This window comes from Vespa mandarinia, chromosome 7, assembly GCF_050613455.1.
Source record: "Vespa mandarinia isolate Hongniang chromosome 7, ASM5061345v1, whole genome shotgun sequence".
In the NCBI taxonomy this organism is placed as follows: Eukaryota; Metazoa; Arthropoda; class Insecta; order Hymenoptera; family Vespidae; genus Vespa; species Vespa mandarinia.
Genome location: NC_140816.1, coordinates 3100148 through 3125562, shown reverse-complemented (window position 1 = coordinate 3125562; position 25415 = coordinate 3100148). Strand labels below are relative to the sequence as shown.

At 30.3% G+C, this 25415-nt stretch overlaps 1 protein-coding gene across 2 annotated transcripts; it reads right to left on the bottom strand.

Annotated features, from left to right (window-relative positions):
• Positions 1-3427: 3427 nt before the first annotated feature.
• On the bottom strand, positions 3428-23483 carry dsb (scavenger receptor class B member debris buster). 2 transcript variants are annotated; one of them, XM_035863307.2, is made up of 11 exons: positions 23375-23483; positions 22448-22898; positions 16029-17001; positions 7307-7398; positions 6616-6776; positions 6404-6542; positions 5824-6027; positions 5573-5717; positions 5145-5399; positions 4939-5057; positions 3428-4802 (listed from the first exon to the last, which is right to left on the bottom strand). In XM_035863307.2, exons 3-11 carry the CDS (start codon positions 16207-16209, stop codon positions 4368-4370), a joined length of 1731 nt encoding a protein of 576 aa, XP_035719200.1. In that variant the 5' UTR covers positions 16210-17001; positions 22448-22898; positions 23375-23483; the 3' UTR covers positions 3428-4367. The 2 variants fall into 2 exon arrangements, with proteins under 2 accessions (XP_035719200.1, XP_035719198.1); XM_035863305.2 differs by having other exon boundaries at positions 16029-16237; positions 16402-17001; positions 22448-23432.
• Positions 23484-25415: the final 1932 nt, after the last annotated feature.

The following is a 25415-nucleotide window of genomic DNA, read 5'->3' as shown; positions in this document are numbered from 1 at the left end:
GGCGCGATTAAAAGTCCTACCATGGACTTCGTTTTAGTGTTGAAATTCGAGGTGCGCGAACGGTTTACCTTGTAGTGCTGTACATAGCTGGCTGATGTTATGACAATCCTAATGTTTGGTAGCGGGGCGGAAATCTCGACAAATATCATGGAAAGTCTAAATACCGGTTAGCATATGTCACTTTGGATTTCAACTTAGAGTCACCGTTATTCTAACACTCACGTGAGTGTTCACGTGCGCGATTAAAAGTCCTACCGGGGACTTCGTTTTGTTTGCTCGAATATTCGATTAGTTTATTTAGTGTAGAGTCACCGATTTTCGAACACTTGCGTAGGTGTCCGGGCGCGATAAAAAGTCCTATCATGGACTTCGTTTTAGTGTTGAAATTCGGGGTGCGCTTCGGATTTCAACTTAGAGTCACCGTTATTCTAATACTCACGTAAGTGTTCGCGTGCGCGATTGAAAGTCCTACCGGGGACTTCGTTTTATTTCTTCGAAATTTCGATTAGATTACTTCGCGAATTTGGATAGGACAGTAGAATCTACGTAATTACAACACACGTGAATGTCGCGAAGGCGATTAATGCGCTTTGATTGTTCGAAATTCGGAAGCACGAATTGAGATGTGCATAATAATCCGTTATGCCTGAGGCCGAGGGTGTTGAACGGTAAAGCTTTCTGTAAGCGGAGTCCCTGTAGCTAAGGCTAGATACTCCCTGTTAGCTTTGAACCATGCCCAAAATATCCGAAGCGGAAGGCATAAGGGATCGGTATCGCGGAACGCGGATTTTAGAGTAAAGTAGAGTCACCGTTAGCTCGTGGGTCTCCACATGCAGCAACCTCCACGTGGTGAGACCTGGATCGTTAATACTTGCAAAGTTTAATTGTAAATTTTTAAATGCAAGTATTACCGAGCGAATGGCTGCATATTGTATTACTTTTCCAATATCTTTTCAAACTAATTCCAATTAAACATTAACATATTTTCATTTTATATAGCTAATAATACTTCAAAAGAAAAAATTTAACAGAAATATATTGTACAATAATTTCTTAGACAAACGAAAAGGATATTTTTCTATCTCTCTTTTATATCCACTGTTATTTCTATTTATACTTATTTACAATCTTTAATTATCCTCTATATATCTCGGGTGGGACCCACGGGTGGGGCCTGTGGGTGAGGGCTTCTGTGCGGGTTGCTGTCTCAGCATCATATTCTCTTGTCTTATCTTTTTGGGGCTCTCTATTCTTCTCTTACTGGGGCTCTCTTTTTTGTTTTGCCGGCTCTCGTTTCTACCTCATATTTTTCATTTTTAATTATGTTTCCAATTATGTTATTAATATGTTATTTCCTTTTAATTATGTATTCTTAGTATTTATTTTTGTTGTTTCTTTCTAATTATGTATTTAATTATGTGTATAATTATGTGTTTATGTTTTTAATTATGTTTATTTTCTGTTTATATTGCATATATATATATTGTTTTATTTTATGTATTTTTTTTCTTTCTCTTATTTTCTGCTTACATTCTTTTTTTCCAGGATAGATCATCGAGGGATAGGTTCATCTGCGACCGGCATCGCATGGCAGGATTCATCATCGATTTTTACGCGCGAATACGGGAAGGATAGGAAGAACATTAGCGCGCGTGTCGGCGGGCACAGGCGTTGGTGTTCTCGGGCGCGATTAAACTTCGTTTGATTGTTCGAATCGAAAACGCGAATTGTAGAGTAGAGTCATCGTTCTTCTAACACTTGCGTGGGTGTTCGGGCGCGATTAAAGGTCCTACCGTGGACTTCGTTTGATTTCTTCGAAATTTCGATGGGGGTACTTCGCGAATTTCGGCTTAACAGTAGAATCTACGTAATTATAACACACACGTGAGTGTCGCGACGCGATTAGTATTTCTAAGGAGTGCGCTTTGATTATTCGAAATTCGGAAAGCACTAATTCGAATGTGCTTAATAATTCGTTATGTCTGAAGCGGACGGTGCAAATGGTGGAGCTATCTGTAAGAGGTGTGTAGTAGCTAAAGCTACACATACCCTGTTAGTTAAGAAGCCAGTGCATTGAAGCGGAAAGGTATAGCGGATCGGTATCGCGGAACGCGGATTTTAGAGTAGAATCACCGTCAGTCCGTGGGTCTCCAAATGCAGCAACTTCCACGTAGTGAGACCTGGGTCAGTATTACTTGCATACTCTAATTATAAATTCTTTAACGCAAGTATTACTGAGCGAATGGCTGCATATTTTTGTACTTTTCCAATATCTTCTTAATCTAATTCCAACTGAACATTAATATTTTTCCACTTTATATCGCGTATAATACTTCAAAAGAAGAAATATGGCAGAATTCTATTGTACAATAATTTCTCAGAGAAACGAAAAGGAGATTTCTCTATCACACTTTAATGTTCGGTTTCATTTCTATTTTTTCTTGTTTACTATCATTAATTATTCTTTATAAATCTCGGATGGGACCCATGGACCCCTCTCATGGGTGTGGGCCGCTGTGCGGGTTGCTGTCTCAGTATCGTGTGGATTTGTTTCTCTTTTCTTTCAAAAGTTTTTCTTTTCATATCTTACTAGACATTAAAGTACTCACTAAAGTAGTCTCATTTTGCATTACTAATTATGCCAGAATAGATGAATATAAGACTAGACGTAAAATAGTTCGGTGTCTTACTATTAATCGGTAGAATAGTTTTCCTAGTTATCAATTGATGGTAAAATAAATCTCTTTTTTATTATTGATTTTTATAGTGCTCTCTTTACCGACAATCTATGAAAATCGGATTCTTTTTGTCGGCGGTCGGTAAAGTATGTGTCTCTTTTACCTTCGACTGAGTGGAACCCTATATTGTTGGTTATATTAGATTCTCGTTTTACTAATGGTGAATGACCACTATTTTCGTTTTCCACCACCCATGAAATATTCCGCTCTCGACAATATTCTCTTGCCGCAGTAAAATATTTTGTGTGTGACTTATAAGCAATATAGAAGGATTTCGAGGCTTAGAAATTTCGAAACTTATTTTTAATCTAAATACAAATTTTAAAAACAACTTAATTTTGGATCTTTTAGACTGCAAACAGATCAAATGTATTAGGTCAGTCCAAAAGTTCATGCGCATTAGTATCATGTATGGGATTCGATAATGCGCACGAACTTTTGGACTGACCTGATAATATGAAATTGGTGAATAAATTATATTGATGTTATAGTTCAAAATAAAATGTTGTTATTTATTTTTGAACAAAATATATTTATAATCAATTAATACAATATGTATTAAATTCTTCATGACTCCACAAAAATTCGAAATAAAATCCAAGCAAAAATTTTTATTAATTTAATTAATTTAGTTAATCTAAATAGAATAAAAAATCAGTGAATACTGATAAGAAGTTGTAAATTAAATAATCGAATATCTTCGAATTATTATTCTAATACATTAACAAATTACTGTATTTAACGAACAATTCTAAATACGAATTGTAATATTAAAGAATATTATTCGAATATTCACATACGCAATTAATTCTCACAAAACACCACCCTTTTTTTATAACTAATTATAACATTATCGAAGTAAAAAAGAATAAAAAATATCATCGTTATCAAAATTATACGATGATGTTAATAGAAATATTATTTTATTCGTTAATGCTATTAGAACCTTTCTTTAATCCCTATAAATAGCTAGATCAGCTTAGCTAATCTAAAAACGTCGCATATATTTCGAAATATTTCAGTAATTGTTATATCTTTTAATAAGAGTACATCAATATATGTATATATATTTGTTCGACATTAGAATTTGGTAGTCATTGATAGAAAATATATTAAAATATATGATTCTAATATTGCACTAGATTTTAACCGAGAGCATCTCAACTGGTCAACGAAGAGAAACATAATAATTTAATTAATGAAATAAGAGAAAAGACAAGTTCGTTTCGATCGTCGACCAATTTGATGCGGCCTAAATCACGTTAGCTTTTATTTTGAGGATTATAAATAAAGGGACGGCATCACAGACATAACAAAAATGAAACGATCTTTTCGGGACGTTTCTCGCGACCTGTACTTTTAAACCTTTATTGAACAAAGAAAGTAATGAACGCGTTGCGTGTTATCACATTTATAGCACACTTAACCGTTCGTTTTATTAGTTCCTCGACAAATCTTTACGAAACTTTGGTGTGACATATCGAACGTATGGTAGTTTCGTCTTATGGAATAATGTCTTATCATCTAATATTAATGTCATTGGTATTATTTATTATTTTCTTCTTTCATATCATTCCGTTTCATTCCTTATTGTTTCGTTTCGTTTCGTTCTTTATCTAAAAGTTTCGATCATACAACTACATCAGTAGATATCTCTTCGATATCGTTACTTAATAAAACATAATTGGAGTCTTTATTAACGAGTAACCGATGCTGTTGATTTACTAAGAAGGACGATCCTCTTCTAATAGTCCTCTTTCCTAACTCTATTGCTTCGTGTGTAAACACCACGTTGTTGTAAGCCTTAACGAATACCACGATTATAGTAATCAAACCGACTAGAATCAACCCGTAACTGACACATGGTACTGCAATGTCCGCGAATGTTGTAGCCAAATAAACCCATCTTCTGATCGATGGCGTCAATTCTTCGATACCTTCTTCGAGCCACATTATAGGAAACACTATATCAGGAAAATTCGCGACCACACCGATATTCGGCTGTCGTTCTACCTTTAGATTTATCTGTACTCGAACTTTTCCTTCTATAGGTACACCGAGTTTCTGAAACGAAAATTTAACATAATAATAAAGATATCACGAACGTCTTTTCAAACTTTCTTCATCGTATTCTTTTCCAGTAAAAATAAATCCTTAAGAAAAAGAAAACATTCTTTTTTTCTTTTTATCATATATTTACCGGTTGTATTTTAAAATAAGTTTCGTGTAATTCCGGGACTGGTTTTAATCCTAGAACAGCGTCTAAAAGTTCCGTATCAGCTTGATAGAAATGTGGAAAAGATATGTAGACTGGTGCAGCTGCAAAAAGAAAAGCACATTATTAATCCATTCGATTAAAAAGAGGATAACGCATAACAATCGATTGTTCCATGAAAATAAACTTACTGTATTGGCAAGGACTGATATTTTGTAATCCTTTTTTTGGACAAGTAGAAAAATCATCCGAGCAGAAGCATTTATTTTCTGGATTATTATCATCAGGCAGTCCGAAAACCATTTCCGGTGGCGTATATAAATCTGCTTTTATGGAACTATTTTTTACTGGTCCACGATATTGCAATGGTAAAACACGGCAGAGATCTTTGTCCCAAATATGAACGATATCCGATCCAGTTTTATCTCGTGGAGGAAAGAACGAACCTTTTTTTTTCAAATGTAAAAATCCTTTCAGTAAGAAATTCGTTATTTTCTTGTTTTCTTTTTTTTTTATTTTATATTGAACATGTCAGTTTAAAACTTGTTTCCGTATTTTTTGGCAAAAAATTAATGAACAGAAGAGAGAAATATATCTGTATTCTTCATAACTAATTTACCTTCGGAAGCTATGATAGAATTGCATGGTGCTTCTGGCCAATAAGGTAGATGATCCAATCCATTTAATCGATTTATAAGACCAAATACTTTCATATCTGTGTGTCCGGTATATATTGTCGATACCTCAGTTAACGTACCGTTTCTCTGCAATAGAAATATTAATTTACAAAAAAGAAATATTAATTTAAAATAGTCTATATATATATATATATAAATATAATATAACAATAAAAATAGTATAATAACTTACGCCGTTTAGAATTCCTATTTTACTCATAGGACGCCGACTTATCGGAAAAAATCGATGCGCTATACTAACGAGTGGATCATCGTAACCAAATACAAGTTCTTGAACAGTAAGAGGAATAAATGGTTTCATTTGCATTCCACTTAGAAACATCGATAAACCGATCGTGATAAATCGAGGTAGACTCTTGCTTTGCGTCGAAAGTGTCTGAAATTTAACGTAACCTCACGTAAAAACGTTCTTAATGTTTCTGTTGAAATCGATTTTAGAGAAACCGCAAGTATAACCACAAATGATAATCTTTGTAAAAATGTACGAAATTCATAAATGATAAATGGATGAAAGAAAAACTTGTAAAAAAGAAAAAAAAAAGGGAAAAAAAAGAAAAAGAATAAAAATCATATAATTCATTTCGATTAAATTTCGTAACGACCAAATTGTAATGATTTCTTGTGATGAAGTACCGCATTGTGATAATTGCTTTCCCGTAATATAATGACCCATTCTTCATCTGACGATCATGAATCATGTTTTATAAGAAATTTATGAAAAATGATCAAATTTGATCATGCTTCTAACTTACAAGTAGTGGAATATTAGGAACCATTACTTTGACCTCTCCATCTCTGGACATTTCAGGAACAAAATTTAGAATTTTCTTATGTTGATAAGTCACAGTACCATTATTGTGAAAAACTATGTTGACTTTTTCCATATCTTCCCTGTAAATCATGAACGAATTTAAAATCGATTTTCTTCACTTTGTAGACATTTTCTCGGCTTTCAAATAATCACCTATAAACAAAAGGACCGATTTCTTGAAGTTTCGGCTTTTCATTGAATTGTAAAAAGCCTTCGGTATTGGTCATATTAAATATGTAGACTTTGGTCAATCGAACAACTCCAGGTTTTTGCCAATATTGAAAGGAGAGCGAGCCATTCCATAAACGTAATTGCTGAAAAGAAAAACTATATTAAAATGACAAATTATATATCTCTATAATTAAGCGAGAAATTTCAAAACATTTATCGAAGTATAATAATATTTCACAGACGGCGATAGCAAAAGTATTACTACAATGAGGACAATTACACTTGCATGTACTTTTACGCTGTATATTTGTTATATACGAGAACTGCTCGTTATGTATCCATTAATGAGCTATAGAAAGGTCGAACGGAACTAGATTATTATTGAAACATTGAAACACCACTTGCATCCGTTTGTCGGTATTAACGAGTATATTTATAGAAAGAAAAAATAATAATTCATTTAAAATAAAACGTCTATATCAATAAAATAATAATTTCAATTTTTTTTATTATTTAGATATAATATAGATTACGTCTATATCAATAAAATAATAATTTCAAAACGCCTAATGATGGAAAATTATGTTATTATGTTAAATTAATAAAAATGGCTGGTTTTCATATTTTTAATAGGCAGCTACAATTGTGTAAAATAATAACATAAATAACTTGCCTTCAAAATAATGTAATCTACCCATGGTATACTGCTAAGAACGATGCCGATGATAAGGGCAAGTAGGCCAAAACAAATTGCTGCTATTCTACCTAAAAAGACAACAAAAAAACAAAAATATAAAATAGTAGAAAAAAGTATTCAAATGCTAAAAAAGCCTTAAAATAGATGCGTTTATTATACTTTTATTTGATATTTAAAAAAATTTTATTTGATATTCCAAAGTCCTTTAATCTTGGTTAATATATTATATAACAAAAAAAATTACGCAAAAAATTATTGAAAAAATAATTTATGTATACTACTCATATCATCCACTTTAATTTAAGAACATGATGTATCTTTTTAAAAATAGCATAACATTTACAAACTAACTTTATATAATTTTGCAATCATTTATACTAATGAAAGATAATTAATTCTTAGTAAGATAAAAATGTATGTAATTGTGTGATATTTAATAATTTTTTTAACACTTTTAATCATTATTTATCTATACTATATTCCTATATATATATCAAAAGATATATTTTTGCAATCTTCTTCTAGGTATTTAAGTTGTAGTTTTGTTTTTTTTTCAAATAACAATTCTCGTTTCCTTTCAGAAATAAACCAAAGGAATAAAACATGTAGTCGCGAGCACGAAAGAAAGAAAATTTTACCGAACCGAAATTGCACATACTGGTTTAATTTCATTTTTAATATTGTAAATAATATGTTATGTTATAAATGCAAGAAGGAAATGATTCATGTACATCAAATACATGACGTACATCACGTACAAATAAAAATTAATCGTTTTGCTGCCATAAACATAAAAGAAAAAAATTAAATTATACGAAATAAAAATAATTCGTGAGAATATAGATGCATCATTTTAATTAACAGTGAAATCTGCCGCGTCTTTTGAAGGAATGAACAATTACCATGTAAGGTGCTAGTCGTACTCTGAAATTCCGCATTTCGTAATAGGCGATATTACCCGATAAGTCAATTAAACCTGCATTTCCTGAAAGCCATATGTGTAGATTTCTATAAATGAATATGTGACTTAACTAACATTAAAATATGTAAGAAAGTGCGTATCTTTCTTAGTGATCTATGATAACAATATGTAAAGAAAATCAAACACAGACGTAGACACATAGACGACTATAGAATACGTCGACGATGAAAAGAAAGTTGAAAGACCTCGGACATCTGTCAACGAAGTAAAGAGCGACCCTGGCATTATGTCATCGTATAAGCCCTCTAATGTAATTTAGTATGAAACTTGCACAATCACGAAAATATCCATTAGCTGTATTTGATAACTAACCCTTGTTCATTGCATTTCAAACACGTAAGATCGAATAATTGATCTTGAGTCATGTTCAGTGGTCAAATCATTTATCTAATACTTTTTCATTATTAGATTGGAATTGATTTGATTATTCGTAAATTTTATGACAAACTTGAAATGTTATTGAAGAATAAATTGTCTCTTAAAAATATATTTGTGTACAAAAACGTACGAATTACTGTAGCATCTCTGACTTTAGCATCAATACAAAATGATCTTTATATTTTTCAAGAAGATAAACAGATAGAATAATAAAATTTTTTACAAATATCACTATTAGCTGTATTTTCTTACAAATAAAATAAAATGAATTGATCTTTCAACAAAAAACTACCTATCGTTCTTTTTTATGAATGAATTAAAAGTTTCGTTTCGAAATCAACGATACAGCCTATAAGTAATTCAACGAATTCATAATTCAATGAACTTTACATATACTTTATATGTATCAATTCTTCGAGATATATATCTCGAATATATTTGAGTAACTCTATAATTGAGTAACCAGTCTGAAATAGGTCATTAACAACCTTTACTGCTTTTCGATATTGATCTCATTTCTTAATTTATGATCAAAAGGAACAAAAAAAGGAGAGCAAGAACGATAAAAATTTCGAAAAACTAGATTGATTATTAAATAAAAAAATGTATGATACATTCATCATCGCAAATGTAATTTTTGCATAATAGCATAAAACGAATTATGAGCATCGCAGAGAAAGTTTTCCTATTTCTTACTCTAGTTGATTTGAATATTTGTTAATCATCGAATGGTATAAATTACATAATGAATACAATTATATAATGAAGCGATATTTCTTTCAAAAAATAGTAAACAACTATTTTAAAATTTGATTTCTAAATCATCTCCCCCCTTCCCAGAAGATAAACGAATTTCAATGATATAAAAAATTTTTCTAACAATATTTGATATTTCGAGTTACATTCGCAATTATTTACTATTAGACAATTTATTTAATTTTTCGATGACATTGAATAGAACAAAAAAACGCGTTTTGATAAAAACCCTTCTCTTATTCATTTATCGATATGAATTTTTTTCTGATTGTTTTCCTCGAAATAAAAAACTTATGCTAATGGAAAATACAAGATATCCTTGTATCTTCCTTTTAATTTTTCCTATATCTTTTTTATATAACTGTAGATAATTCCAATGAAAATTCTACTCTGCTTCATCTTTAATCGAAGCGAGAACGAGAATTTAAATTAAACTCGCCATTAAATAACGTGCTGTCAATATTATTGATAAAGGTTAAATATTATTATTATCATTACTCATGTCTTTATAGTGATCATAAAAATCGTGATGTCAGCTTAAAATATACAAAACTTGATTGATTTAGATTAAATAGTGCCGTAAGGTATTGTTAATTTTCACGACAGGATATAATATATCATATTACTCATTTCATCATTAAGATCATTCATATTTTTTTTCGATTGAAATAACACTAAAATTGTTTTTTTTTTTTGTTATTAACGACGTTATTTATTTACAAAAGAAATCTACATAATAAAAACGAGTCATTGAAAAAATAAAAATAATTTAAAACTTCAATAATCGATTTAATCCGAATGGAACAACAATCGTTTATATTATAGTGTTTCTTCGACTTTCATTAAGTGCAAGGACAACATGAACATTTCTGGGAAAAAATATGAGAAAATAAGATAAACACAACAAAAAATACAGATCCAATTTATTACAATTCGAAGAACATAAAACAGTATCTGGCCTTCGATCGTAACTCCATTATCTTGTTAAGAGCAATATCTTCAAAAATCATCCCTGAAGCATTTATAAGTATTGAAAATAAAAAATAAATACCAATAACCAGTTTCTTTCGATTCTTTTCTTTCTTCAAAACCAGACACAAGGATAAGAAAGACGTCTTTATAACTTTTTTATTATCAGAAAAGATAAGCAAAAAATATTTAACTACCAGGATCATTCAGTAAGATACAAGGTTGTCATTTGAATATCTGCATTATATTGTTACTGGTACGGCATTAAATTGCAAGACAGAAAATGTTTGATGGAAAAGCCATGAATAGCTAATAAATGCAAACACTATAAAATATAAATTTTTTGTCAAATATCAATTTATAGAAGGAACAATATTCTTTAAAATTTTTCTATCAAAGAAACTTTCATTTATTAGTGAAGGTCGAGAGTAAATTTCCAAGATCCAAGACGTCAATACAACAATCGATTAAACGATACTTATAAAATATGTGAAAGTTTTACGGCGCTTTAAGTTAATCGACGAGCACACTTGGCCCTGTTCTTTTACTTTTTTCTCCTTTTTTTTTATTACAAGATCGAAAATGGATCACGATTTAATATCATCTGGAACAATATTGCACAATTTTCTTGCTAATAAATAATAATATTCTGTAGGTACGTTTTAAGGTCTATCGAACCATAATACGAAGTATTTACTCATGCATGAATTTACTTGAAAAAGCGAAAAGCTTATTTACATAACTATATAAAATTTAATCTAGTAAGTGAAAACCAGTTTAGCAAGACTAAAAGTTGAAAGTATCGAACTTATTTTTGAATTACATTAAATCTCTTTGCGGTTTCTCAACAAGTTTCAATTCCTACTTAAGCTATTTATTACGATGTATTAACTATTTATTAGATTAGATATATTTGAACTGTCTACATTTTTTGAAATATTTAGATATTTTGAACAGTTTAATAAATATTTAGAAATATTTAAATATTTTGAACTGTCTAATAAATATTTTGAAATGTGTAATAAATTTGATCGAATAGATCAAAGCTCTATTTGAGTTATTAAATGATGCGATGATACATAGAAATAATTTTACCTTCATTATAATCGATATGTCACATTATAAGGATATATTACGACGTATCGTATAATAACTTCTGTAAACTTCCATATATTCCTCCGAAATATAATTATTTAATTTTACTTCTAGGCTAATTCACGTATCAAATTATAAAAATCCACGATACATCTTTTTCATACCTTAGAAATCTAAAAAATAATATGTTAATAAGATAAAAAAACCATGCTGTCACATTAACATTAATTTCCAAGAAGAAGTAAATATATAAATAAGTACATACATATTTATAAAGAAAGAAGATATATTATTTTAAAATTTATAAAACAAAAAGATAAAAGAAAAACAACACCCTTGCATAGTATATCGATCATAATCACCGTGAGTTAACCGTTTACGAGATTTATAGTCGGTATTATGCTTATTTGTAATGTCACGAATGATCGTAAAGTTGCGCATGATTGTAAACTTTCACTAAAACGATTTTAGAACTTAATACGTTTCACACGAAAATATACGAAAAGTTGACAATATTTAAACTGACTTATCATAACTCGGCTGAGCCTTATTTCGAAAATTGAGAGTAAAAAAGAATCAAACGATATATCTTATTGAAATATAAACCTGAAATTGAAAGAAAATAAAAAGAAAAGAAACTGCATTACGAAATGTATTTTATATATATGTCCATATAAAACGCTCATATATGTACGTTCATACTTACATATATGTGTGAAAAATTACCACATAGGGCATAGGTATTATCCGTACTATTACCTACTATTCGTTTTACGAAATGCTAAAGTAAGACAATCTTTTTTTATTTGGCGGAATTAATCGACTTAATTCTTCATAAATTCTTTGTCAAAATTCGAACTCGAAATGTTTTTTATTTCGTCTAAGCTTCAAACATTTCGATCGGCTATTAACTCAGCAACGAAGATTACTTAACTAAGATTAACGACACATAACAAGAGACGAGGACGTTTCAGTTCGAGGCAGGGTCGAGTTCGTCAGAATATACGTTATATTCGCATGTAAATGTGTTTTACGGCTACTCTAAACGGATGTTGAAAATACTGAGACAGTGAAAGTAATCTCAAAAAATGTCTGACGAATGACCAATCGGATTGCGTATATCTGACTAAAGAAAAAGGAGAAGTCTCTTCTGTATTATTCATGGAAATATCGTGTAGGTTATATGTTTATGAATAATAATCATTTGTCAGAAAGTTTTGTAATTCTCGGGAAAAATCTTTTGAATCGTTAGAAAGAATTTTGTAACAGCAAAAAATAAAAGGAAGAAAAAAGAGAAAGAAATTGCTGCATTTCAACGAAAACTTTTGAAATTCTTTTTCGTTTTCATTTATCTTATACGTCTTTCAAATTTAACATTAAGTACAATATACAAAAAAATTAAGTACAATATACAAATTTAATATTATGTACAATATATGAAATCGTCCAAGTATCGAGAAACGTGGCAAATATTTCTTCTAAAGAATCTTCTTCTACGTCCTCTTTTTTTTTTTGCTTCTACTACCGTCATTACGTACTCGTTTGACATTCGACATGAAGAATAAAAAAACAACGTAATTCTAAGAAATATTCTTTCGATCAGATATGTTACAAGAAAAGTAATAGTTTTCCTTCATACTGTTTTAATTAAAAAAGAAAAAAAAATCGAATTGAATCATTATCAAAAGGTTGACAAAAACTCTTAACATAGGTTGATTGTATACAATTAAGATTCCAAAGTTAAATTACATAGCTATACTCAAGATCCTTCTAGTCTATTTGTATACAAGATCTTGTATTTACAAGATTAATTGTTGGATAAAAAAGAAATAATTTATACTACAGAAATATCAAAATTGAATAAGAACGAAGAATTAAAAAGAACGTTTGATAAAAATTATACAAAAAAAAACTTTATTACTTAAAATTATTCAGTATTATTTACATAAAAAATAGAAATTGTACTATAATAGAACTAAAATATTAAATGAGGAAACAACTTGGATGGTGAAGGCTTTATAGTAAAATACAAATAAAAAACAAGAACTGGAAAGTGTAAGATAGGAAAGTTCGACGGGAAGTGATTGTAGAAGAAAAAAATTATCAATAGAAAAATAATTTTTCACCGGTTTGTGTGAATGTATGAAAATTATTAATTCATTTTTTTTTTCTTTTTAAAGATAATGTTACCTCACGCAGTGAAATTGATAATATTTTTGCCTCATGCAGAAGAATTTAAATATTTAAATATTCAATCAAAAAGAAGCGGAATTATGTGATAATTTAATAAATATGAATAAATACATACAATACACAAATATCAGTTTCTTGTATAATCTATTAAAATAAAAAATAAAAAAAGGAGAAACAAAAAGAAGAAATTGAAGAAAAAAGTTTTTACGGATATGAAATACGGAAGAATTTGCATTATTGATTTATAACGAGAGGTATCAGAAAAAAAAGTAATTAAATGTTTTGCGATAGTCGTCGAAGAACAATACACGCCTACTTAAGATTTCTCTGAACAATTGACGTCACAAAAATAAGCAAGAAAGTTGAATGATAAAGAGATAATTCATATCATACCATCTAATACTTTATAACACGAAAATTTGTAATAATTTGAGAATATACGTGGATCCTAATGATGTAAACTGTCCCATGGTAAAAATCGAAAATTCATCGTCGATAAAATTCTTAGGAATCAATGAACGATATCGAGATTATAATTTCTCTTTCTTTCTCTTAAGAAGTTCGTACAGGAATAATATTTCGAAACGAAGAAAGCGAACCGTATATTTCCACTTACAAACTATAAGTTCACGCCTACCCTGTAATTGAAATAGCTAACTGCTTCTCTCAAGTGTATGACCTATATCTACAATACATGTGCTTCTTATAAGAATACATTCTAACGAAAGAAACACATGTATGCTGCCGGTGCAAGTAACTATCATATTAGAAAGTCGACGATTGCGGCAAATCTGATACAACGGACCAACTTTGCCATCGTCAATATGTCTTCGAACGTGGAGTCATCGAATGGCGTAGTTACAACTTTTACAACATTTGCTTACGTTAAAGCTTCCCTAAAGCTTTCCCGGACTACCGGTATTGTGTCAACTATGAACATGCATTGGATGCTCGACAATCGTTACGCTTCGTTTAGACACGTCATAACGGTCCAATAATTGCTCGCGGTTATGATACACCGTATATAGTTGATAGCTTAACGGATCAAAGGATAATATTACATTACATAAGCCGAATAAATGTTAGTTGATTTTATAAATGATAATAGTTATTGTTGATTTCAGTTAGTACATATTTGGTAAATGCATACTCTAACGAATGATAATTACCGGGAACTTTTTAATATTCTTTCGTGTCATCTTATATGTTAGCATGAACCATAAGTAGAACCGTATATATATACATGCACATGCATATCTATAGCATTTTTCTTGAGATGCACGCAACGTTCAAATGCATGTCATATGCATAGATATTTTCTCTAGAAAAAATAAACTTTCAACATAGAAATCGCGATCGTTCTATTCATTTTGAGGGAAGCGAAATTCTAACGAAACGATTATCCTTTTATTCACTCTCATCTTTCTGTTTAATAACATAAATGCAAACATGTGTTCGGCCTAGTTTCGAGATTCACCCTGTACTTGGATGATTAGAATCCGGTTCTTGATATCTCCTGAAAGAATTCTATGAAATCGGGTCATGTTAGACGATATAAATGATACGGCATTAAGTAGAAATAACGATCCAAGAGAGAAAGAGAGAATGAGAGAAAGAAAGAGAGAGAGGGAAAGAGTAGGCCGGGGTGCAGTAGGCCAGTGGAACAGGTGATAGAGGACAAGTTGCCCCACTGTGTTCTCTATAACGCAACACTAGGATTACACTTTGCTATCGACAACACACTTAACGGCTATCGTTTCGAACTCTCCCGTTAGGAGTAAAAGGAGTCTTGCCCTAGAGAATCTTACCATGACTCGTGATAGCTTGGAACCGTACATTTCGCGAAAACAATTAAGGAGAAAGAGAGAGAAAAGGAGAGAAATCGAAGAGTTATTCGTACGACAAAACAAGGTTCAATTTCTTAAAATTTTCTTATATGAATATGATAATTAATTGATACTTATGCATAAAAGAAGATTTTAAAAATTCTACAATCATTTCTATTAAACTTCTCTATTCTCATTAGAATTAATGAAAATTTTCTCTCGACTGGTTATAATAGTAGATTGGCAAATATAATTCGCAACGGTGATTACGACTAATTCTATTACTGAATAGAATTGGGTCGTTTAACACGCAGACTACCGTTAAAATGCATCTGCGTAAACTCGATCTTAATCTCCAATAATCCGGTATTTCGGAATAGTGTTTATATGTTGTACTATGACTAAAGATAATAATACAGTTTTTATTATTAAAAGCAAACCAATTGATGAGGAATGTACAAACGAAAGAAAAAGTGAAGCTAATATTAATACTACTCACTGTGTTTTAACTTGCCCCCTCTTGAAATGAGCATAGACAATGGTGTTGGTACTTTCTCCGAACAGATACCATCCTTTTGATTAGGTTTTATACCAAGAAGTGCATTTCTTCCAACTTTCATATATTGCCTTCCCATAGTCTTAGGCGAACCATTTCCGAATAACGACGTTATAAATCTCATACTTAATTCGAATCTTGCTTAACTGGTCCTTCCAGAAAAGAATAAATAAAAGAACTTGTTGAAGGATCAATGAATCAAGAAAAAAAGAAGTCTCGGCAAAAATAATTCAAGACAATTTGTCGATATTTCACACGTAGATGCAAGTATTGGATGTACGATAGGATGCTTTGTGCTCTGTTTATTGGACAATACCTAGAAATCGCGTTACAGCTAATCCACGATGTGTTACGTTTAGAAAGCACGTCGTCATGTTACTTCTCCCAACATCATGTCAGAGAATACTTCTGGATATTATTTGTCTGACAGATGTAAAAGCTCATAATATCACGTTATTTGGATAGACGATGAATCAAAAATTGTCTTAGAATTAGACTCCAGATATTACTCCTTTGTGTTTTCTTTCTTTCTGATTGACCGAAGTATACAGTTCTAGTAACTTGGAATCTTGCAAATGATTATAAAGAGACAACGATGACCTCTGCGTGCTTTCACACGCTTCTCTGAGAGAAAAAAAGAATAAATCTAAAGGACGTTTGCAGACGACATTAGGTCATGGATCTGACCGTGAATCGAAATTTTTAACGAGTAATAAAATAACTTTCACTCTCGGCCGTTTTTCTTTTCTTCTCCTCCTTCTTCTTCTTCTTCTTCTTCTTCTTCTTCTTCTTCTTCTTCTTTTTCTTTTTCTTTTTCTTTTTCTTTTTCTTTTTCTTTTTCTTTTTCTTCTTGTACTTTTTATTTTTTTCTTGGTAAAACGACAGTTGCTTGTCCTTGACTCCCACAGAAATTTATCTGAAATACAAAAGATAAAGTTAAGAGAGAAAGAAGGAAGGAATAAAAAAAGAAGATCATACACATATGGAGAAACTGGTTATTCGGAATAGGCTTATAGAGAGAGAGAGACCGCAATATGTACAATATGCAATGTAAACGTTCGCTACGGCGAAAGTTGGCATATCGCAACGGTTCTTTACGTATGGATTATTACATATCTAAGAGCGAGTCGAGCAAAGCGATGTGAAGCAATTGATAGAAAGAACAAAAAACTTGAACGATCATATGCCTACTACTATTTTCGATGCACCAATTTCGAGGAAAAATGAAGCCATACGGATTTACTTTATTTTCGATTACTCATCATCGTTCTATTCAAAACAATTTTGTGCAAATCTATCGCAGTTAAGAAATTAGAAAAAAAAAGTAATGAAATATCTAAATAATATATTAGCTTGTAAATTTAAATGTTTATGAGATAAAAAGTAATAAATTTGATGTATAAATATCTTTTATCTTAGATAATAAACATATTTCAAATGAATGGGAGAAACTGTCTTATATATTTTTACCTATGTTGAGATAATTAAGTGTTTTTAAAGTCTTCCGTCATTCTACAGTCTACAAAGATCTATGAATATTCAAATCCTACTAGGGTCATCTTATGATCTCTGTTTCATTTAAAAAAAAAATGTTATGTCTCTGATCATATGTAACATTGACTCACAAATGTAAGTTCATTGAAGAAGTGACAATATTCATCTTAAGTTTATCATGCAAAAACCGATAAGAAATAGATATTTACATAATCATCATATTCTTCTCATAAATCATAATGTGCGTTGAAATGAGAGATATTGTATTCTTTTACATTGCATTCTATTCTTCGACATCTAAATCACTTTACAAGAGAGACGAAATGAGAATTATTTCCGTAAAAAGGAATAGCTACTGAACTGATAACATGATCTTGCGTTTATTTTATGGAACGCATAATCGCTCGAGCATACTTACATACTACGAATAGTTTTTATTACGCTCTGGTTAATGGCAGGATATATTAATTGAAGGAACACCGCGAAAATTATCAGCATTTCGCCAATGCAACTCTCATTGAAAAGAGTCGTGCATTGGAAAAAAATATTTTACATGAGATTTCGTACTACCATTTAGACTCTCGTAAAAACGAAGGTAAGAGTTTCAAATGAAACGAACGCAGAAACGTTAATGTTCTCTCGCTACGTCGAATTCATTTAAAAACTTCTACCAGGAATTATTGTTATTGGGTAAAATTATTTACACAATGTAAATAAATTTTCTTAAATAATAGCTTTTTTGTTATTAAAATTTCAATATGCTAAATTTAAGACAGTTTTATTATTTAGCAGAAGAAACATGATCTTAATATACAGAGATTGATATTCTAATGCATGATGTCTTGTTAATTTTGGATGATTTATTATAAATTAATTAACTTTAAGTTCTATCAGTAAAAAGTTCTATGAATCTTATTAAAGAAAATCATTGAATAAAATCGTTCTAACACCAATGTCAATAATAAGTTTTCTTTTTATTAGATAATGATTGATTTAATATAAACAATAATTTACATATTCGATAATATAAAAAGTTAGACGGAAGATTATCGAGACCAATATGGAGGATTTTTCTCTGCATATTTTTTTATACATACTTATGCATTTTTATTATCTCGCATTAATGCATCGCATAGATTGAATTATTCAAATTTCATTTCCCTTTCGTATGTCATATTTATTTATGTTAACAAAAACTGTTTCTTCTATCTCCTTCATGACATCTAACAATTAGCTGATATAAGCAATGATACAAACGTGTAGTTCACTGCATATATAATAAGAGCTATTAGATTAACAAGGACATAACCTTATCATCGGTAAAGAAGAAAAAAAGAAAAACAACTTGATATTTTCCGCTTCCTCTATCCATTTTTCGCAATCTCGAAGGTTTATAAGAGAAGATAATGTAAAGGAAAGTGAAAGGGGTCAGATAAGACGTCAATGTCATCGATCGAAGAATGTTCGATCTATCAATTCTTGGATGTTATTTTTCATCAAGGAAAGAACGCATGAATGTTCGAAAAAAGATCTTGGACTTGGCAATATTTGACGTATCTATTATTTTATACAATGAACTAACTATTTAGATAAAATATATGTATTGTTATTTAAGTAAAATAACCAAGAAAATGAAATATAATAGGCACACAAAGATTTTTTTATCTTCAGGCTTGGCCTGTCTTTACCACGAATCGCAATGTACAATTACCCTATCGTTGGAGACAAGAAATCATCTAGAGGACGGTCGCCGAATTGACGTACCACGACAACAAGTATTATTATCTAACATCCTATATCATTATAGTTCTATACGTTCTTGTATGATTGTTAAAAAATTATAAAAACTATCGATCCTGAATTCATTTTATAGGGATTGTGTTTTACCTACCAACGTCTATTAAAATTCATATATTCCGAGCAAAAATCTTGATGTTGAAATTGCCCATTGAATCATTTCTTCGGTCTGAATTCGATCTGGCCAATTTAACAATGAGTATAAACATATTATTGGCAAAAGAAAATTTATTATTTGCAAAATTATTTGTAATCATGACTGTGAATTCGAGGTGACCATTTAATCTTCGATAATGATTGAAATATTATTGCACAATAAAAATATTATTTCCCAACGATGTTTATCATTGTAAATGATACATCGCTTGTTGTTCCCCTATTAACGAAATGCGTCTTTCGACAAATAATAATTATCGTATATCTTATCATTAAACGAACAATGACATGCATTTAATATGTAAACGATAATATCGTAATGATAATTTTATATATATATATATATATATTTATTAAAATAAATATGTATATGTATATATATATGTATATATATTTAAATTATAATAGAAAATATAATAGAAAAAAAGAATGTAAAATCTCAAGTAACAATAAATATTAAAGAGATGATTTATTCAAACTCGTCATTTTATACATGTTCCGACTTAAATACAAAGACAGAGAAAAGATTATTAAATATTGCTCAAGAGTGAATATTTTGAAATATTTCCTTACGACTGATAATGTTTACACTAAAAGTTTCCAAAGCATGATTTTTATAATATATTTAATTTCGGTTTCGAAATATAATGTACTCTTTTTTGTACTCATCTACAAAACATCCGGAAATGATATTTCCTGTTGTTTTTTGATTAATTACTTTAAACTTACGTAATATTTAGATATTTATAATTATATATCATATAATTTATATGAAATGATGTTTCATGAATATAATACACATAACACTAAATTATGATCCTTAATTTCAATCATAATTTTTCATTATTCGAGAATTATTTTGTGATCTTCAAAGTTCTTCAAAAATCCGTTATGAGATATCCTAATTTAAAAATTCATTCTCTCAATCTTTTTTTATGTATAAATTAAACAGTTATTCTTATGAGTACGCATATGAATAATCATCATGAATTCGAAGAGTCTAAATTATTTTAACAGTATTCGCTCGTCAAATCTATATTTTTATTTTAAAAATCCTCTATGTCAGACTCACTAATTATCGATAATAAAATATGTACATATTTTATTTGAAATAAAATATTGCACGTTAAAGATACGTTTTTCTAATTATAAGATAAAAAATGAAAGAAATTCTTTCTTTTTCCGTGATATAAATCTTTATAAAAGTTTTAAATAAAGTAACGAACTTGAAAAATAATTAAATGTAAACATGTTATACGCAGAATAGAAAAATAACGGAGAATGATCAATAATCGTTGACTTTCCATTTAGGTATGGTAGTAGAAATAGAAACATGTATGAAATGTACATACTTCCGTCTACTGTTACATTGAGTGCCTAAACTAGATCAAGCTTTCACGATCTTTCAACATTTCAAAAGGAAGTGAAATCAGTTAAAATAAGGAATATCATAAAGATATTCGCTACCTCTATTTATTTACTGTAGAAATCATTGTTTAGAAATAACATGTTATTTTTTCTTTTGAAATTAAATATTTATTTTTCTTTTTAAGAAGTCATTTTTCTTTTTTTTTTTTTTCTTTTTTTTCGACGAGATACAGATCTATCTGCTTTTGTTCGTTGATAATACGTTTAAAAAGTTACAAATGTGCGATTAATGTACGGTAGTGAACACTTACAATTAGATAATTGTAGGATATAACCGACTGCCAGAGATAATAATCACAATTATAAGATTAATAAACACCAAGGATAATAAACACAATCTTCTTTTTGTAAAAAAGTAACAATCTCGAAATAAGTTACAACGCCATTTTTTCATGATGTAACATATAAACAGCCGTATAATCGTAAAAAACTCTCTCGTTTAATGAAGCGATCGTAATCGTAATATTACGTTGTGTCAAAGAAAGTACGAATTCCGCACATTATGTAAATAAACAATTGAAAATAAAAACACAGAGCAATATAATAAATAAAATACATGAATTTCGTAACGTCAAACTTGAAATAAGTCGAATTCTTGTCATAATTATGGAATTTGAAAGAAAAACAAAGAAAAAAAGAGTGAGACGGAAAGAGAGAGAAAAAGATCTTAACAAGATCTGCGTTGATCGAGATCTTAGAAATGACTGACATTTCAACTGAACTACCACTTTACCGTGAAAATGCATTATATATAATATGAGAATGAAATACGTATACACGATTCATCATGTTCATTGAAGCTTATCCACGTGGCACTTCAGAACACCTTTTCATACTTCATCGTATTGCGAAAACGTTATTTTATATTGAATCTTTAACTATTGCTCTATTTGAAACTATTACTATGTATAATCGATAATATTCTAACGATATTTTATAAGTAAATATATCTAAGATCAGATATGTACAAGGTATAGCTCGAGATATTCTTTTTTTAGAAAGCAGATACGTTTCGTAAGTATTCTCGATCATGCTTACAAGGCTCGGTATTCTGTAATATTTTTATTCTTAATGGGAGAAGAGATTTCTTCTATTTGTTTCCCTTCTTACGTATACGAGCCATTTCGTTAAATTATTTTTCTTTCTTTAATTCATCTCCGAAATAAAAGAAAATTAGGCACGTAAATCAACTTTGAAAATATAAAAAAAATATCTATGAATGAAATTTCTAAGATTTTCTATATATCTTGAAAAACATTGCCGTGTAAGCACATCCGAGCTATGAATAATTGACTCGTATCACTTGATGCGATCTTGACAATACCGATTGATGAAAAGAAATAGAATTAGAATGGCATCGATATTTGAACAGATTTTCAAAAGAAAAAAGAAATTAAAAAATAACATTTTCATATTGGATAATAATATCGACCAAGCGTTTCATATTTTTTTTTTTAATTTTGAATCAGCAAAATATATTTACTTACGAAAGACTTCTCCGTTTCTTAGTAGTTCTTCTTTCTCGCTCTTTTGTCGTCTCCGAAAAGTGTGGGTTTGAAAGCGCGAGCACTCGCGCGGACATACACACACGCACTTAAGTAAGCACTCGGTCGCGGGTTCGTTAACTGGCCAATAAAATGTGCCTCTTTATGTAATACACAAGAAGCCGGAGTGAAAATAGGGTGGGTCGTGGTCGTAGAGCGAGAGAGTAAGAGATAAATAGAAAAAGAAGAAGAAAGCGAGAGAACGAAGTTTCTCTCCTGGATCACCGATGACCAAACGGTTCGTCGCGTTCCTTTCGACAACTTTTCCGCGATCCTCTCCAAGATTTTCTTCGATGTAAATTTCCGGCGAGACAAACGACGTGTAATTCCTTTCTCCCTAGATATCACCGTTACGTACACCGTTCGAATTCTTTTATCTTTATCGGCTCGAACACTATAAAAAGAAAACGTGAGCTTACTAGGAAGCTTTCGTTCCAAGCGTTAAAGTCACCGCAGCGATCGATCTCTAAACGGATACTGACGACAATTGTGAATGAAACGCTCTGATAAACTGGAAGAAAGAAGAATAAAAGAAAAACAAAAGAAGAGGGAGAACAAAAGTTAAAAAAAGAAAATGAAAAAGAAATGAAAGAAAGAAAAAAAGAAACAGAACCGGCTCTCGAGATTCGTCGGTATGGTGAAAGAAATTGAACGTTCTATTGCGTTTTCGACCGTTATATATAAACGTAATTTCTTTCTCTTCTTCTCTTCTTTTTTTTTATCTAATACCTCTACTCTCTTTTTCTTCTAAACGAACACGACGTGCACGATCTAAGATTCACGCGCGACAATTGATGATCTACAATTTACACGACGAAGTGATTAAATGAAACTGTCTGGACCATTGGTAAAACGTTACTTCGTACCCACCTCGTATCCAAAGGAGAACTCAACGGTAGCGGTAACGATACCAATGGTGGTGGGTTTAGTGCTCCCGCTACAAATACTTGTAGTGGTGGTAGTGGTGGTGGTGATGAAGATAGTGGTGGCGAAGACGATGGTGGTGGTGGTAATGACGACAACGACTTTGTTGATGAGCTGGGCGTCCAGTTAAATGTACATCCCGAAGGTTATCTCAGTTTAACAATGCACACGTCTATATTGAATATAGTATTCTATTTCGTAAAATGAATAACTCTTTTCGTTCGAGAGTCTACTGACCGCGAAGTGCCACGAACGGCAATATCGTGCGACCGAGTGGAAAAACTTAAAATGCAGCATTATAATAAAAGAGAAAGAAATAGAGAGAAAGAGAGAGGAGAGAGAGAGAGAGCGCGCGCACGAGAAAGAAAGAGAGAGGAGAAAGAAAGAGGGGGAGAAAAAAGAGAGGAAAACGTTTTCTTAAGATACTGAAAACAACCTCATGACACCATCTTTGGTCTTTTATATGTCAAGGATGATGCAGGTGTGCTATTTTTACGAACTTTTTTTTTTACATGTTATGACCGAGATAAAAAATTGTTAAAATCTACTTCGAATCTCGATTTTTATTTTTTATCTTTTTTCTCTCTATATCTTTTTTGTATTTAGTCTTGTGTAGATGATTAAATGATACAAATAAGTTCAGGATAAATTCCTGAATATGTAAATATATGCACTATCAAATTTATTTAAATTTGAAAAGTTTAACAAGGATATTCAAACACTGATTAATTGTTTAGGATTGATTAATTTCTCTTTTTTGAATGTTCTTTAAACAATGGTTATTCTTTATACATGTGATCGAAACCTTCCATAAAGTCACCTGTTGTAAAAAAGTATCGACGTTCGAATGAGTGGCATAAACAACTAAGAAGAGAACGTATAATATATTTTATATAAAAATCAACAATTAATAGCGATCTACGTCATAAAAGACGTATAAATTATTTTCTCTTAGTTGTGTTCTCTTTCTCATTGAATTGACAAATGATAAACGAGTTTTTCTTATCATTACACATTTGCAAGAATGAGACATGTTGTCCATATTTAATTGCATCAAAGTGTATCTTAAAGTAATAGTACAGTCCAAAGGTTAATCTTTGATTATGTTATACAAGTCGTTGCTTCATAATAGCACGTTAGCGTTTCTATCGAATGCATTTAACTTAGCCTTACTCGTTACTCCAAGAAGTTCATTAATCCTTCCGCTTGTAAAATCCACTTTTGATAATATTTCAGTTTATATTTGTCAAATGTATAATTCGTCATTCGACATAGTCAAATTTGTTCTTCACGTGAATCGTCTTTTCTTGAAAAATCTTTTAAAATTTGTTACATCAAAAATAAAGGTCAAACTTAGCGACGATATTTCTCTATGCCTCATTCGTGAAATATTCACGACATGAGTCACGAGTAAGTAAATATGAATCAAAATTATATATAATATAATACTATATAAATAATAATACACGATTTTTCTCTTCCCTATTTTCTTTTATACGGGTAATCCTTACCTAACAGATACTTAAAAATGTGCGGAAAAAGAGACTGATATTGTTGCTAGTTTTTTACTATAACAATTTATATACGTATTTAAATGTGTAGAACTTTCAATTTATCAAAGATCATTTTTTTATACAAAATTATCTTAAAGCAAAAGTAACGTAACGTCATTAATAATAATTATACTACTGTCTTTCATACCATTGTAAAGTTTTTTATACATTGACGTAAATATTGTACATATTTATTGACTGGATCTCTCGTATATAACGAGTACAAGGTCTCCTTACATTTTTGGGGTAAATGGGCATGCAAGATAAAAAAAAAAACAAAGAAAGAAACATACGAGAAAAAAGGAAAAATCGTAAAATTCTTTTAAGATCAATAAAGATTAAATTGTATGTAACTAGAAAAAAAAATTTATTGAATGTCAATTCAATAATTCTAAAACTTATTGTGGAAAAAAAAAACAAATACACTATACTAA

Bases quoted from the DNA above. Each gene is read 5' to 3' on its own strand.
- dsb (XM_035863307.2), bottom strand. From the start codon at position 16,209: ATGAGATTTATAACGTCGTTATTCGGAAATGGTTCGCCTAAGACTATG. The intron at 6,777-7,306 runs GCAAGTTATTTA...TTTTCTTTTCAG, and splicing joins TAGATTACATTATTTTGAAG to CAATTACGTTTATGGAATGG. The intron at 4,803-4,938 runs GTAAATATATGA...TTTTCGTTTCAG, and splicing joins CTTATTTTAAAATACAACCG to AAACTCGGTGTACCTATAGA.